Source organism: Microcaecilia unicolor, chromosome 4 (assembly GCF_901765095.1).
Source record: "Microcaecilia unicolor chromosome 4, aMicUni1.1, whole genome shotgun sequence".
In the NCBI taxonomy this organism is placed as follows: Eukaryota; Metazoa; Chordata; class Amphibia; order Gymnophiona; family Siphonopidae; genus Microcaecilia; species Microcaecilia unicolor.
In genome coordinates this window covers 64,305,362-64,323,023 of record NC_044034.1, presented here as the reverse complement: position 1 = coordinate 64,323,023, position 17,662 = coordinate 64,305,362, and the positions used below count along the sequence as shown (strand labels likewise).

At 40.5% G+C, this 17,662-nt stretch overlaps 1 protein-coding gene across 5 annotated transcripts in view; it reads left to right on the top strand.

Annotated features, from left to right (window-relative positions):
* IFT88 (intraflagellar transport 88) overlaps positions 1-17,662 on the top strand; it is a 269,351-nt gene that overhangs the window by 234,354 nt on the left and 17,335 nt on the right. For all 5 annotated transcript variants that reach the window (XM_030200295.1, XM_030200293.1, XM_030200296.1 and 2 more), the window contains 2 exons: positions 6,657-6,717; positions 15,772-15,882. In XM_030200295.1, the coding sequence (XP_030056155.1) occupies positions 6,657-6,717; positions 15,772-15,882 (172 nt within the window). The remainder of the gene's footprint in view (positions 1-6,656; positions 6,718-15,771; positions 15,883-17,662) is intronic.

Below are 17,662 nucleotides of genomic sequence, written 5' to 3'. Positions count from 1 at the left end.
AGAGAGGTGTTGGATTCCGTTGGGAGGGGGTGGGAGAGGGAAGAGAAGAGAGAAAATGGACCTGGGGGGATAGGAGGGAGAGAGAGAGAGTTGGACCTGGGGGGCGGTAGAAATTGGGCCTTTAATCAGTGACATAACCATGGGGTAGGTGGGCTAGGGGACCTGGGCCACCCACTTTTGGCTCAGGCCTCCTCCAAAACTGCAATACTTGTTCAATGGCTGGTGGGGTAGTCGGTCCCGCTAGCTAAAGAAATCCACCTCTTGAGTCGCCCTTTTCCTCCTTGTACTGCCTCAGGAGCAAGGAAGTCAGCGGCGTGCCTCCAGCAACCGACTCTTGCACTTTCCAAGTATGCTCAGTTCATGCTTTGGCATCCCCACCATTAAAGGTATGATTCCTAATGCAGGGGAGGGGAGAAGAAATGTGTGGTCTTCCAGTCCACCCCTATCCCTCCCCTCCCCATGGACTGCTGGCTATGCTCCTGCCTTTAATCGCACGATTAATCAAGTTAAAAAATGTTATCGGAATGCAGCCCTAAATTGGACATTTAACCCTACCCTCAGTGCTCAGTGTTTGGGAGTTTGCAGAAACTTACTTCAGAAGAAGATCAAGCAATAAATAGTCTGCATGACCTATGATATTTCATTGCAGCTTTGACAGTTTCTGCAATGGGTACTGATGCCTAGAGATCTGCCTGGCTCCAGGCTTCACATCTAAGACCTGATGTGCAAGAAACGCTTGTTGAAATGCCATGCCATGGAAAGAATCACTTTGGAGATGAGATCCGGAAGGCCACTACCATCATTATGCAGCACAGTGACACCCATACGACCCTTTGCAGGCTCACGTCTAACCCAGTCTCCTCTTCTGGTAGGAACAAGAGTGGAGGGCCTATTATCTTAAAGGTGTCCTCCTCCCTTCTGCTCTTCCTGCTCAAGATAGGTATTTCACTTGACCCAAACCAAAGAAAGCCAAAACCAGAGGTGAGTTTTAGCTGCCTCCACAAAAACCTAAACGGTGTCCTAGTATCTGTGCCAGATAACCTACTGGTAGGAGAGATACTGCAGTTTTTTGCAAACCACTGACCACTTGACCCCTTATTACCTCTGATCAGTGGATTTTAAAGATTGGCTGCCTAGGATACTGTCTGCACCTATTTGAAATACACCGTCAAATTGCCTACCGAGAGCATCATGGTCAAGATGTCAGCATCAGGAAATCCTTACCAAGAAAGAACTCTCTTCCCTCTTCATTGCAAATGCATCAAACCAATGCCACCTGGGGATGAAAGGCAGGGAGTTTTACTCCATGTATTTCCTGGTAATGAAAAAGATGGGGGGGGGGGGGGGGGGATTCTGTTCCATCGTAGACCTAAGGGTCCTGTGTAAGATTTTAGTAAAGGAGAAGTTCAGACTGGTTTCCCTGGTACCCTAATTCCTTTTCTTCAAAATGAAGACTGGTTATATTCTCTGCACTTAAAGGAAGCTTACACTTGTATAAAGAGGCATTCTAGTTACAAGACATATCTCAGATTTATCATGGGAAAACACCAGTATTAGTATCACATACTGCCTTTTGGCCTTTCATCAATTCCTGAGGTATTCACCCAAAGGCCTTGGGGTCTTAGCAGCATATCTATGCAGACTAGGGATTTGTGTGTTTCCCTGTTTGTATAATAAACTGCCCCAAGTCCTAGCTGAATCATCACTGCAGTTGGAATTTATTGGAGCTTTTCTAGGCATAACTCAGGCGAAAGCCTTTCTACTGCAACAAAGAATCACCAATTAGTATCCAGCATGATAGAAACCCAAAGGGATAGCAGACAACAGCATCAATCATGCTGAAAATATTGGATTACATGACCTTAGCAGTGCATTTGACACCCTTGGCATGTCTCAAAATAAGGTAAACTCATAAGTACATAAGTAATGCCATACTGGGAAAAGACCAAGGGTCCATCGAGCCCAGCATCTTGTCCACGACAGCGGCCAAGCCAGGCCAAGGGCACCTGGCAAGCTTCCCAAACGTACAAACATTCTATACATGTTATTCCTGGAATTTTGGATTTTTCCAAGTCCGTTTAGTAGCGGTTTATGGACTTGTCCTTTAGGAAACCGTCCAACCCCTTTTTAAACTCTGCTAAGCTAACCGCCTTCACCACATTTTCCGGCAATGAATTCCAGTAATTACACGTTGGGTGAAGAAAAATTTTCTCTGATTTGTTTTAAATTTACTACACTGTAGTTTAATCGCATGCCCCCTAGTCCTAGTATTTTTGGAAAGCGTGAACAGATGCTTCACATCCACCTGTTCCACTCCACTCATTATTTTATATACCTCTATCATGTCTCCCCTCAGCCATCTCTTCTCCAAGCTGAATAGCCCTAGCCTCCTTAGTCTTTCTCAATGGACCTTATACACGCAGTAGACTCGGTCCAATCACAGACTGTGGGGTGGCATATCTATCATGAAACTCCTCTGGATATCACTGTCCTGGTGGATGGTACAATCCAATCTGGCAAAAGGCATCCCCTTCCAAATTGCACAATATCGAGTAACACTCAAAACAGATGTGTCCAAACTGGGCTAGGGAGCCCATGTACATGTTTCACATTCAAAATCTGTTGTCTTTCCAGAAGGAACTTTACCAGATGAATTTAGAGTAGTTTGGAACACTTTAAAAGCTTTCAAAATATATTAATACATACAAGCATTCAGGTTGTGATGTATTACATCAACAAGCAGGGATGAATTAGGTCATACCTCCTGTGTAGAGAGATTGTCAGGATGTGGAACTTGACACTTCTTACGCAATGACCTTCAGAATCACTTACCTGGCAAGTAAGGACAACTCCCTGGCAGGCAAGCTGAGTGTTATTTTAAAACCATATGAATGGCCCTTGAATAAGGAGATGGCTTAAAGAACATTTCTATTCTGGTACTTGTATCCCGCTTAGATCTACTCAGGAATTAAAATGGGTAACACAAAGCAGATCCCAAGAACCACTAGCTTTCCTGAAGAGAGAAGCAGAAATTAAAATTTACCAATTAAGATCATAAAATGTACTAAAAAGAAAGGTCTTTAAACCTTTACGAAATTGAAAATAATTGAAAACCTAATCTGTAAAGGTACCATATTCCAAATCTTGCTGGACAGATAGCAAAAAGAGCTTACATTAAATCATTTTAGTTTAATATTCTTAATCAACGGAAACCCCAATTTAAGCATAGAACTAAAACAAGAGCTCAGTTTTGAGAAAGTTAACAATTCAATAAGATATGATGGACATTTTCCCCAAAATAATTTTATGTGCCCAGCTTGCTACTTTAAACTCCATCTGGGCTTCAATGGGCAACCAGTGTAATTTATAGAGCAAAGGCGATGCCCGATCAAACTTTTTACATCTGTAGATAAATTTAGCCACTGTGTTCTTCTGAAGAAGTTGAAGTTTATATAGAAATGTATGCAGTAATCTAGCATATAGAACACTACAGTAATCAAGTTGGGTCAAAATCAATGCTTGCACTAGGACCCGAAAATCCTCCTGAAAAAAATAACGACATCACTGTTCTTCATAATTTATTTAAAAAAACCTTCCTGCTCAAATTATTAACCTGATTAGTAGTATTCAATTTCAGTAAATTTGTAGAAGCCCACCTTTGAGTTCTCTCTATACTATCCAAAATTAAACAGCAATCTTGTTCACAATCAGAACCTACTGTAATCATGATAAAAAAATGTCATCCACATAGCATAAAACCAAGCTTTATGAGTTCCTTGGGTACTTTTATGGAATCTTCACAAACACATTAAAAATAATTGGAGGTAATGGAAAATCCTTTGGAACTCCATATTTTGGGGTCCAAGATTTAGAAAATTCAACATTCTTCTTCACACTATAATTCTGTTTGGTATGACAGCCTTTAAGCCACTCCAAAACCTACCTTGCAAAACCAAGCTCGATTAAACTTTCTATGAGTAATGCATGATCCACTGTATTGAATGCTCCAGAAACATCAAATTGCAAAAGAACAGAAGAGATTTTCTGACTTAATAAAGATTTAACTTTGGAAACCAAAGTAAGGAGTAGAGATTCAGTGCTGTGCATGGATCTAAACCCATGTTGAGAATTATGCAAACTTTGAAAAGAATCCAAAAACTGCATTGTTTGTAAAGCAACTAACAATTCTTACAGCTTGGCTAACCATGGAATGCTTGCCAATGGACAAAAATTTAAGGACAATGACAAGTCTAATCCTTCTGATTTGGGAATAGGTATCAAAATAATTTTTCTCAAAGCAGAAGGAAAAGTCCCTTCTTGCAATGAAGCATTAACTAAAGTAGTTAGCCAATGTACTACCTCCACAGGTATACTCCTTAACAAAAATGAAGGACAGCTATCCAACAGGCAAAATTTGCCAGCTAATGATTTTAGTTTAAGCTGCACTTCATTATCGTGAACCATAGTGAAGGAAGTACATAATCGGTCAACAAAAATCAACAAAAATATTTTTTGGTGGACTTATCTCCTCTTCCAACTGTATTAGAGAATTTTTTAGTCCATCAACATGCAAGGAGGATCTAATATTTTCCACCTTATTTATAAAATAGCTTGCCAAATCCTCAGCTAAAGGTTGATATGAATCATTCAATTGTATAACACATGATGAATTATTAAGGTTGTCAAAAATTCTAAAAAGAATTTTCATATCTAAATTTCCATCTGTTATTTTTTTTATAATACAATTTCTTTGTCTCTGCAGCAGCCATTTGGTAATTTTTAACCGTAATTCTCCACAATTTGTTTTAATTAACTATCCTGTGATTTTCTCCTTGATCTCTCCATCTGCCTACAAGACCTTTTCAATTCCCTAAGACTATCAGTATACCAAGAAGGTTTACTTTTCCTAAAATGACTTTTAGTCTTAACTTTTGGGAAGATTTCAAGAGGGAGACACTCCCGCGGTAGATTTTTTTTTCACCACTTCTCAGAAAAGGAAAGTACCCCAGTTCTGCTCCAGGATTGGGACACATAGCAAACGAGCCTTGGATGCCTTCTTCCTAGATTGGAGGCAGGGTCTTTGTTAATTATCTTTTAATACCGCTCATTGCAAGAACTCTTCTGAACCAGATGGGACCAGGGAACCAGGATTCTCATCACTCCTCATTCACTGAGGCAAGTGTGATCCCTCTTTAGGAACTTTCTATAAATCCAATAAAACTGAAGAATTCCCCAACATTCATGATGCAAGCTCATGGAACTCTGTTGCATCCTGATGTTGAGAGGGTATCTACAGCTTTTTTGAACTTGCCTGGCAGTGTTTTGCAGATATTTCTGGCTTCCAGGAGAGATTTTGCTAGGAGGTCTTTGATTTGTGTGGAAGAAATGTGCAATCTGTTATGATGGGAAGTGTTCTAGACCCTTTTTTCTATCCCACACAAAAACTGCTTGAATACCTTCTATATTTGTTAAATGCAGGTTTAAAAAAAACAACTCCATTAGAGTACACCTTGGTGTAATTATCACATATCGCCATCATGTAGATGGAAACTCCATCTCTGTACAGCCTTTAGTTTGATTTATGTGGGGCTTGCTTCTTTTGAAGCCTTTCGTCATGCTTCCAGCAGTGTTATGGGACCTTCACATGGTATTAACCCAGCTGATGAAAGCTCCCTTTTAGCCACTGTATGCCTGTGAACTGAAGTACCTTACCTGAAAGATCCTGTTTTTTTATTGTTTTTCTTTTTTATTTCTGTGGAAGGCAGCCTGTAGGTAGGGAATCCAGTGCTGTGATGACTTGCTATTCTGCTTTTTTTTCTCACAGAAAACCAAAATACTTACATGTAGCAAGTGTTTTCCATGAACAGCAGAATACAAAACCTCACATACCTAGCCACCTCCCCAAGGAGTTGTATTCCACTCAATCTGAATAATTAGACTGAGGTAATCTTGTACAACAGTGGAAAGTGGCACTCATGTACAGTGAAGCAATTCAAAAATTTTATACATACAAAGCTGCAGAACTTTTCCTACATAGTGGTGTGCTGTAAGGACTTGCATCCTGCTGTTGACAGAGAACACCTGCTACAGGTAAGTAACTTTGTTTTCCAAGCATTATAAAAAGTGTTAGAGTGTTAGACTTTAAGGGGCCCTTTTACTAAGCCGTGTAGGCACCTACACACGCCCAACGCACATCAATTTAGAGTTACCACCTGGCTACTGCGTGGCCTTTGCGATAATTTCATTTTTTGACACGCGGCCGCTACATGCAATGGAAAATCATTTTTATTTTCTGGTGCACAGCAAATACCGGGCAGTAATCGTCATTCTACATGCGTAGACAGTTATCGCACGATTACTGCATGAGTCCTTATCGCTAAGTCTCAGACCCAAAATGGACACGTGACAATTTTCATTTTGCCGCACGTCAATTTTCGGCAAAAATTTTAAAACTGCATTTTTTTTTACAGGTGCGCTGAAAAATGATTCTGCGTGCACCCAAAAAGCTTGTCTACACTACCACAGGCAATTTTTCGGCGCGCCTTATTAAAAGGGCTCCCATGGTTTTAGATACCTTATTAAGTATGACTGCTGACAACAAAGTAATCCTTTTATAATTTTTAACTGTAGATTTTATACTTTTTTCCACTTCATAGCGTGTAAAATCTGGTAGAGACGGCAGTGGCCGCAGTCGAAGAGAGGGAAGTGCTAGCAGCGGTAAGTTATTCAAAATAAGAACAAACCTGTACTAAATATACTTTTAAGAAGTTGTCTTTTTGTGGGGTTAATTTCATAGCAGGGCACTTAAGTAAAATTTCCAACTATCTCAGTAGCACACACATTTACATCTGGCCAAACGATGTGTAAATGTGTGCATGTGCTGTATGAACTACAGCTTAGGAGTGCCTATGTGTGGGATCTTTTCAGCTTGTGTACTTATATATGTATGTTCAACCACACAATTTCACAATATCTGTTTTCTGCTTATAAAACATACTTTACATCCCAAATGCTTTATAAAATTATCCCTTATGTGCCCAGACCTTATATGATGATGATGTTTATTACATATCAAATCATTATTTGCTGGAAAGGCCTGGGTTGGTCAGATTGATTTAGTCTCTTCTGGTTTATAAACTCAGGATATGCTATCAGTATAGGACCAGTTATTAACTAGACCATTTGACTTGGGCCCTGTATATTTCTTCCTAACTATTTGAGTTATATGTCATGTTTGATACTGTTTTTGCTTTGATTGCATGAATTATATTTAAAAATTTAAAAATCTGCTTAAGAGCAATATAACAAGAAACTAATCACACTATTTGCTCTATACCATCGATATTAGCCTCACACCTCTAAGGACAATATTTCTCTATTTAAATTGTAATAATTTTAAACAAAGAGTTGTTTTGTTCTGCAGTGGTTTTCGGAGGAGGCTGGAGCCGATGATGAGAGCCCATTAAGGGGTTGTCCAAACACATGGTACCCTGGGCTTATGAGGCTTTATTTGTTTAAAATTATTACAATTTAAATAGAGAAATGTTATCCTAGAGGTGTGAGGCTAATATCGATGGTATAGAGCAAATAGTGTGATGAATTATATTTAACAATAATAATACAAAATGCCCAGTGTATTTTATACCTTCTTCATATTAGAGATATCTTGTAATTACAAGTAAACATATTTTTGAAATGTCAAACATGATGCATATCATGAAACAAAATAAACACATTTATCCATCTCTAAGGATTTTACTTACAAAGCACTATATTTGAAGTTCTATGTACTATAATAAACCCAGGAAAGACCTATTGCTGTAAAGAGCAAGGATAAATGGCATAGGGCTGGATTTTAAATGTTGAACCAATAGGGGGTTGGGGATTCCAGATCCCTTCCATTGCTACCCCAAAAAGTGTAGTTGTGCTTTGACTATTGTGGCAAATTCTGCAGGTGAAATCTGCTCCAATGTCTACATTCTGTCACTAACCAGAAGCCAGAAATGAGAATTTTTGACTTTCTCTATATAGCAAAATACAGAGAACACAGGATCTTACTGTAAAATGATCGTGCTCTAAAAATACTTTACATAACAAATTCCATTTTTTGAATTAGAAGCAAAGTAAGTAGTAACCTTAATTCTGATATCAACATTAATCATTGGTCTGAAAAACTTCCCTCTGTTTTATAAAAACTTTTACTGAAAGGATACTCAAAATTATTTGAACTTATTTTAAAAATAGAGTTCTTTCCGAAAGAATCAGTGCACATAAAACCAAACAGATCCGATTTTGGCCAACCTTTTTGCAGCAGCTTCTTCAGGGAAACTTCAGTGATAAAGTTCAATAAACATAAGCATGTAATAAGACAAGATACGAACAGTGAGGTTAGAAAGAATACATATGGCAAAACAACTCTTCAAATATCATACCAGATACCATCAAATCCAGTCTCCAAACTTCAGCATTGTGACACAGTCTAGTTTGAGGAAAAATAATAGTCATTGCATTTTATGTACAAACAAGTCATGTGAATTAAGCAGTCATATGAGGCAGTTCTGTCACCCGTCAAATTCACCCAATAGAAGCTCATCAAACTCAGTTGTTCATTGGTAGTAAAAAAATGAAGCAGTCAGCCAGGAGGAAAAAGTCATTTATAAATAATGCATCAATTTAATAGGTCAGTTCAAACACAAAGTTTCCAGTGATTTTTAAATAATAAATCCCTCTCTGCTCCAGGTGGGATAATTGGGTCACACGATCCATTCCTTGTATCAGTGGTTTAAAATGGATGACACTACATTTCAGTACCTCAAAAAACACCTATAGTACCTAACTGTAACTCATCCTGAGCTACAACTGAAAAAATAAAGGTAGCATGAGCAAAAACCAAACAAATAAAATAATGATATTTCGATCAATGAGGGATTTGAGGAGCCTCTATTTGATGTTTTTTGAGGCAACATCTACGCTTTGTAATCCAGGAATGAAAATATAAATAATAGAGGTAGATGTACAAATGGTAAAATGTTGGAGAACATATCTATGGCCATCCAAAGGATCCACAAATTCCTTAATAGATAAACTCACAGAACATGTGAGACAATAACCACATTTAAGATGTTCAGGTACCACCAAGCCACACAAAATAATATTTGGTACCATCTATAATGAAGGTAATTCAGATGGACTTAATGGGGTCAGAATTCAAAGTGATTTATCTGTGGTTAAATTGCCTGTAAAGGGCTATCCACTGGTTCTCAGCGGCACTTAACTGATTAGTGCTGCTGAAGATCACCACAGACCACTAAAGTGAAAAGCAACTATTTTGTGGGTGTTCTGGGGCAGAGTTAGCACTTATGCAGTTAACCACTTAAGTTAAGCGGCCAAATCAGACCATATAAAAGTCAGTCCTATCTTTATGTGGTGTCACATAGGCGGTAAAATGCTGACTATTGAACTTAACTGCATAAGAGAGAACCAGCTGCATAAACATAAATATTTAGTGCCTGGCATTACATATCTGGGAATAACGCTGGCAGCGGGAAAAAAAAGACTCACCGCCACCAGCTAAATAATCTACCTCACTATGTCTTAAATACCATTCCATGATTATATATTAGTTTGGAGAAAATTTGTTGATAATGTGTTGATGTTGTAGTAAGGAAATTATTTTCAACTTAAGTAACTGAATATGTGCAATGATCATATAGTTTATTTTACAATATAGTTTTACTGAGATTGCAGTTTGGAATTGAAGATTATTAAGAGAGATGGCATCTTCACATCAGTACACATAAACTTAGTAATAAAGTACTTTATTTCACTACTTGTCATTCACCTACCTTAAGAGTGTTTCCTCATTTTTAGTGTCAGTTATTTTTTGTATACTAAGTTTCAGTGGGGTTGCCCAGAGAATATTGTAAAAAAAAAAAAATAAAGTTACAAATGTGCTCTTTATACTAATTGTTAATTATTGATGACTAAGATGGGATTGAAAGAGGGTGAGATTGGTTCCTTAACTTGTATTCTGATGTATTCTTCTTCCAAAATTGTTTATATCTGCATACATTGTAATTAGGGCTGCATTTCTGAAGTAGGCTGTGAAAACTGTAAGGCTGTTTATAACTGTTCTGCATGCTGTTTTAGATTCTTTTTAAATTTGTAATTCGTAAAGTTGTATTTTGTATTTCTTATCTTTTCATTACTTTTTATTCTTTATATAGGGCTGCATTTTGATTAAAATTTATAATCATAATTAATAGTGTGATTAAAGGTATTAATTTTTCCCAATGCAGCTCCTTATGACTGGACAGTGGAGGGTTAAGTATCTTGCTCAGAGTCACAAGGAAATACAGTAGGAAAATAAATAAATACTTTTAATAAATGCAGCCCTACTTGTAATATGTTGTTAGATTTTGTCCAGCAAAACAAAAATGTAAGGATTGCTGGTACAAGATTGTCTAACATTTGGCAGCTAAGATTTAGTTTGATGTTTGCCTCTTAACACACCCTAAAAGGCTATCATGTCTTGTTTTACATAAAGCATGTTAGTTTGTCACTGTGGAAACATAAAAATGAGATGCAAATGTATACAGAACACCTCATTATTATGTAAATTGAATAATGCACGCCATAAGCTGTATTATTCAGGAAAAATAACGTCAGCTCAAACCTGGCATTATTTTCTTCTACCTGGGGATGTTAGGTCACTAACCTGTGGTCCAGTGCTCCTAGGTGCCATCTTAAAGGGCCTGAGCTAAAGCGTGCTTCCTACTCCCCCTGAAGTCACCTTTACAGAGACCTCTCCTCATAAAAAAGTCACCACTCTCACCCTTTGCAGGTCTACTTCTTAGAATCCCTGGTTGTCTTAGAATGCTGGGGCAAGAGTGATCCTTAGTCACTCTTGCCTTTGTCCACTCTAGGTTCACAATAGTGCCAGCAAACTCGAGTGGTAGTCTTGCCATGCTACTGCTAGGGGCCAAGCTGCCATATGAAGGCAGGGTCAGAGGCCAGTGGGGTTTTTTTTATATTTAAATTATGTAGCCTAAGACTCTTTCTGCTTCAATTTTTGTAGAATATAACCAATGATAGTTTTAATTTCTTTATTATATAGCTTGGAAATATAAGTTGCAGTCTTTGTTCTTAGGGAACCACATGGCCAGTGTTCTGAATGAGGGAGCCCTTCCTTTTGGATGCCTTGGTGGGAGGGGAGAATGCCATCTCATCCCTTGCCTTGATCCATCCTGGGGGTAGGATGGTTGGTAGGTATGCACAGCTGAAGGTTGGCCTAGGATGTCAAATATCTTTAGGCCGGCCCTGTAGGTAATACAGAAGCCAGTAAGTTGCTTGGGTGTGGGTGTATAGTAAAGGAAAGACCAGCAGGAACAAGGAGGTGGTAGTGCCTATGTATAAGTCTCTGCTGAGTCTTCATTTGGAGTACTGTGCAATTCTGAAGAAGACACTTTCAAAAGAATACAAACTGGTCAGATTTGGTCCAGAGGGCTGCTGCTAAAATGGCCAGCAATCTTTACCATAAAACATATGGGGATGAAGACAAAATGGCGTCTTGCTAAGATTGTTATATGTTGCCTGCTATCTTTCTTTTTGAGAAATTACTTCATATCGATGAATTTTATTTGCTGATTATACCTAAATGACGAGGGAAGGTGAAGTTTCCGTCCTGCTCACCTTCTGTCCCTTGTTTGCAACAGATGAAGATTTCTTCATTTGTGCAGCCAACATCTGTTCTGGGTGAGCCTGCTGCTCGGGGCGGGAGGAAGAGCCCCAAACTAGGGTGCAAAGTTTTGCTAAGCCTATTGCCTCCAGCTCCGAGGAGCAGCATCACACCACAGTCACAGCTGATGGGTCAGATGCTGCTGGTATTATTTTCAGGAAGGATAGCATATAGCATTGCTCCAGAAGGATTTCCAACTTTAGCAGGAGTGGAATTGACTCCAACTACTGAAGTTGCTGAGAGCACCCGGGATGGAAGTAAAATGCTCTACTGGTTAGACTCTTGGAGGTCATCTTGTATTCGTTATGGTCAGCCATTGAGTTTTTATACCAGCTTTGTTCTGATGTGCTACCTGTAGTGGTGGATAATACTCTTATTAAAAAGTTGGAAGATTTATCTACTCAGCAAGCTTTGAAAGTTGTAGAACTTAATACTAAGGTACGTCAAATTCAGCAAACTCAAACATCTTTGATGAGTCAATGAAAATTTTGAGAACTATATTTTAGAATTTTGAACTTTCCTCAGACTTTAACGTCTCCTAAAGACCTAGGGGGTCAATATTCAGTCAACAGCAGTCCAGGCGTCAGCTATGAATATCCAGTTATTTTTGAGCTGGCTAACTGCTTTAAGTCAGTATTCAGCACTTCAGCGGCCATGGGTTAGTGCATAAGAAAGAACAGACTTGGTCCCATTTATGCGATAAACCTGACCACTTGAGGGCTGAATATCAGGCAACCAAGTGCTGACTCCACCCTCATAACACCCCCAACATAGCCGACTTTGAGTTAAGCACTAAGAATTTCAGCATCACTTAGGGACCCTTTTACTAAACTGCGTAAGCATCTACACGCGCCTAATGTGCACCAAAATGGAGTTACCGCCCAGCTACCGCATGGCTCGCTCTTGCAGTAATCTCATTTTTGGCGCACGGCTGAAAAATAATTTTAATTTTTGGACGCATTCCAAGTGGCATTTGACGTGTGTAAGTCATTACCACCCGGTTACCGCGTGAGACTTTACCTCTAGGTCAGTGGCTGGCGGTAAGGTCGCAGGCCCAAAATGGATGTGCGGCAATAAGTGCATAAGTACATAAGTAATGCCACACTGGGAAAAGACCAAGGGTCCATCGAGCCCAGCATCCTGTCCTCGACAGCGCTAATCCAGGCCAAGGGCACCTGGCAAGCTTCCCAAACATACAAACATTCTATACATGTTATTCCCGGAATTGTGGATTTTTCCCAAGTCCATTTAGTAGCGGTTTATGGACTTGTCCTTTATGAAACCGTCTAACCCCTTTTTAAACTCTGCCAAGCTAACCGCCTTCACCATGTTCTCTGGCAATGAATTCCAGAGTTTAATTACGCGTTGGGTGAAGAAACATTTTCTCCGATTTGTTTTAAATTTACTACACTGTAGTTTCATCGCATGCCCCCTAGTCCTAGTATTTTTGGAAAGTGTGACTGAATTATTTGGGGACATTTTTGTATAATTTGGTTTAAACATTGTAATTTCTAATGTTCAGGTTTTGTCTGTTACCCACAGTGAACTTTGTGGTATTTTACGGGTTATATGACTGTAGTAATAATAATAAAGAAAGGGCAACCTTACCAAGTTCACCTCTGGATATAAAAAGGGTTCCAACAGCATACCATTGGCCCAAACATCTGCCCCAGGATTACAGTATAAAGCCTATATAGCCTTAAGAAAAAAGCCGCCCATTCCATATGCCTTGAATGCTCCATAAAGGAACCCCCCACACACCACTCTGTCAAATGCCTTTTTAGCATCGAAAATAATGAGCAGTGAGAGGGTCCCTCCAGAATGTGCAGATTCCAAGGCCGCCAATATCTTCCTTATGTTCTTAGAAATTGTTCGACCACTAACAAAACCCACCTGTAACTCAGCTATCAGATAAGGTAGCACCCTAAACAATCTATTGGCTAAACATTTTGTGAGCAATTTAGCTTCATAATTTAATAAAGAGATCGGATGATAAAATTCTGGATAGTGGCATTTATATCTGTAAATAGCAATTTCAAAAAGTTTCTTTTTATACATGGAGGTCCACACTGTGCAGAGATTAAGAGACATGGAGGCGTATTTTCAAAGCACTTAGACTTACAAAGTTACATAGAGGGGCATAATCGAAGATGGCCGGCACCGCAAACAGCGGTCCCGAATCATATTATCGAAAAAGATGGCTGGCCATCTTTCGTTTCGATAATACAGTTTGGGCCGACCAAATGTCAGAGATGGCCGGGTTTGAGATGGCTGGCGTCGGTTTTTGACGTTAATGGAAACCAAGGACAGCCATCTCAAACCCGGCCAAATCCAAGGCATTTGGTCGTGGAAGGGGCCAGCATTTGTAGTGCACTGGCCCCCCTGACATTCCAGGACACCAACCAGGCACCCTAGGGGGCATTGCAGTGGACTTCACAAATTGCTCCCAGGTGCATAGCTCCCTTACCTTGGGTGCTGAGCCCCCCAAAACCCACTACCCACAATTGAACAACACTATCATAGCCCTTAAAGGGTAACAGGGGGCACCTAGATGTGGGTACAGTGGGTTTCGGGTGGGTTTTGGAGGGCTCTCATTTACCACCACAAGTGTAACAGGTAAGGGGGGGATGGGCCTGGGTCCGCCTGCCTGAAGTGCACTGCAGTACGCACTAAAAAGTGCTCCAGGGACCTGCATACTGCTGTGATGGAGCTGGGTATGACATTTGAGGCTGGCATAGAGGCTGGGAAAAATGTTTTTTTAATTTTTTTTTTTTTTTTTTGGTGGGAGGGGGTTGGTGACCACTGGGGGAGTAAGGGGAGGTCATCCCTGATTCCCTCCGGTGGTTGTCTGCTCAGTTGGGGCACTTTTTTGAGACTTGGTCCTAAAAATAAATGGACCAAATGAAGCCGGCGAAATGCTGCTCATAGCCGGCCAGCCTTTTTTCCATTATCGGCTGAAGCCGGCTATCTCATAACCACGCCCCCACCCCGCCTTCCATACCCTGCTGAAACGCCCCCTTGAACTTTGGCCGGCCCTGCGACGGAAAGCAGTTGAAGCCGGCCAAAATCGGCTTTCGATTATACCGATTTTGCCGGCTTCAGGAAATGGCCAGCCATCTCCCAATTTGTGTCGGAAGATGGCCGGCCTCGTTTGAAAATAAGCTGGATAGTAGCCTATGGAACTTTGTAAGTCGAAGAGCTTTGAAAATGAACCCCATGGTTTTGGGCAAGCCAGAAAGCTACACATGAATCCACATTTTACAATGGGAATACATGTTTATTGGAAAAAATGTCATTGTCTGATTTTGCACCAGGACAGAGGTACACACAGATTTTTTTAAAGTAATTGTTTCGGTGAGGGGTTTTTTTACACAGGAGATTAAAGGAGTAAATTGTTTTTAATCCCCTGTATATTTTGTGCTTCTAAAATGAAAACCTATAAAAATTGCAACCTCTGTACTTAAATTGTGCCACTTATTCATAAGTGGCACTACATACATGTGGAAGTAGCAAAATTGCCACTTCCAGACGGAAGAGCCAGCACTTTCACACAGAAGTTGCCGAGCTTGTACTGCTCATTTTATCAACTTGTATATTTGTAAAATGGCTCTCCAGCTGCTCATGGAGGCAAAACAGAAGTGCACTCCTACATGTCATTATGTCTATTTTACAAAATGCTCCGTTTTCAGCAGAGCTTTTGTTAAATGTTGCCAGAACTGAGCACGTTCCATCCAGGGCATCTCAGTTCCAATATTGATGTTCAATGTAAAATGGGTCTTACTCATTGTTAGGAAACAAGATAAATTAATTCTATTAAATCCCAAATAAACAGTATCTAATTTGTTGATCCTGAATATCTTTCTGTGTTATAGTTTTCTCTGTCTATTGCCACTACATTATTCTTTCAACATTTGGTCAGTATTTAAATATTTCAGAGAATAAATGGGAATTCCCAGCCTATAATAGGCAAGTTTTTATTAACAGTATTTACAACATTTAGTGATATTGTCAAAAATTTCTTCAATGTTTTTCAGATAGTGGACAAAGCAGCATTGCCAGCTCCAAAGGAGAGCGGCTAAGTTCCAAATTACGATCCTTGCCAGGAACAAATGAACCCTATGAAGCCAGCAGCAAGAAAGATATAGGCAAGTAGAGCGTATCTATCTATGATGCTCTGATGAAGAGCTGGGAACCCTTATAAACTACATCGGGCATTCAAGGCACAAGAAAAACTACTTAAATCATTTTGCAGCATAGATAATGGAAGTTTTTATTTTACACTGTTTTCTCATCTCTTTATTCAATGACACAATACTAGTAAATTAGCATAAAATGTAGTTTGTTGATTCTTGCACCAAATGAGGTTTGTTGCTCAAAACTAGATTCGTAATCTTTATTGACTAATATATTGGGCAGTTTGGGTTTTTTTTTTTTAAAGTATTTCTACTTCTGTAATCCAGATCTAAAGTTTTTAGAAAATCAAATAAAAATGTTTATAATAGTTGCTTGGTGTATGTTAGCATCGGTGGTGTAGCCAAATGGCCAATTTCGGGTGGGCCTGAGTCTAAAATGGGTAGGCATGAAATTCTCTCCACTCCTTGCCCCCCCCCTCCCCGCAAACCCAAAATATCGAATACCTGAGCTGGTAGGGTTCCCCAGGTCCCACCAGCTGAAAACCTCCTTTCCCTCGGCAGGCCACCCACAATCAATGTTTGCATATGCCTGAAAACTAAGCATGCATGGAGGGCCGGTGTCAATACAACCAAAAAAGGAGGGAAAAAAACCTCAAGACTGTGTCAATCCTGCTTATTTTCGAACGAGAAGGCCGGCCATCTTCCGACACAAATCGGGAGATGGCCAGCCTTCTAAAGCCATCCAAATCGGTATAATCGAAAGCCGATTTTGGCCGACTTCAACTGCTTTCCATCGTGGAGTCGGCAAAAGTTCAAGGGGGCGTGTCGGCAGTGTACCAAAGGTGGGACGGGAGCGTGGTTAAGAGATGGCCGGCTTCGGCCAATAATGGAAAAAAAGAAAGCCGACCCTGACGAGCATTTGGCCGACTACTTGGTCCCTTTTTGTTCACGACCAAGCCTTGAAAAGGTGCCCAAACTGACCAGATGACCACCGGAGGGAATCGGGGATCACCTCCCTTACTCCCCCAGTGGTCACCAACCCCTTCCCACCCAAAAAAAAAAAATGTAAATATATTTTTTTGCCAGCCTCTATGCCTGCCTTAAATGTCATACCCAGCTCCATCACAGCAGTATGCAGGTCCCTGGAGCAGTTTTTAGTGGGTGCAGTACACTTCAGACAGGTGGACCCAGGCCCATCCCCCCCTACTGGTTACACTTGTGGTGGTAAATGAGAGCCCTCCAAAACCCCCCCAAAACCCACTGTACCCACATGTAGGTGCCCCCCTCATCCCTAAGGGCTGTGGTAGTGGTGTACAGTTGTGGGGAGTGGGTTTTGGGGGGCTCAGTACCCAAGGTAAGGGAGCTATGCAGCTGGGAGCAATTTGTGAAGTCCACTGCAGTGCCCCCTAGGGTGCCCGGTTGGTGTCCTCGCATGTAGTGACCAGTGCACTACAAATGCTGGCCCCTCCCACGACCAAATGGCTTGGATTTGGCCGGGTTTGAGATGGCCGCCATTAGTTTCCATTATTGGCAAAAACCAATGGCGGCCATCTCTAATGCCGGCGATCTCTAAGGGCGGCCCAAATGTGGAGATTTGGCCAGCCCCGACTGTATTATTGAAACGAAAGATGGCCGGCCGTCTTGTTTCGATTATACGGTTGGGTATGCCGCTTTACAGGGTCGCCCTTTATAGATGGCCGGCCCCGTTCGATTATGGCCCTCAATGTCAGCTTGAGGACAGTGCAGCCATCTGCTGCTTAGAAAAGCGCTGGCTGCTCGAGTGGGAGAGGAT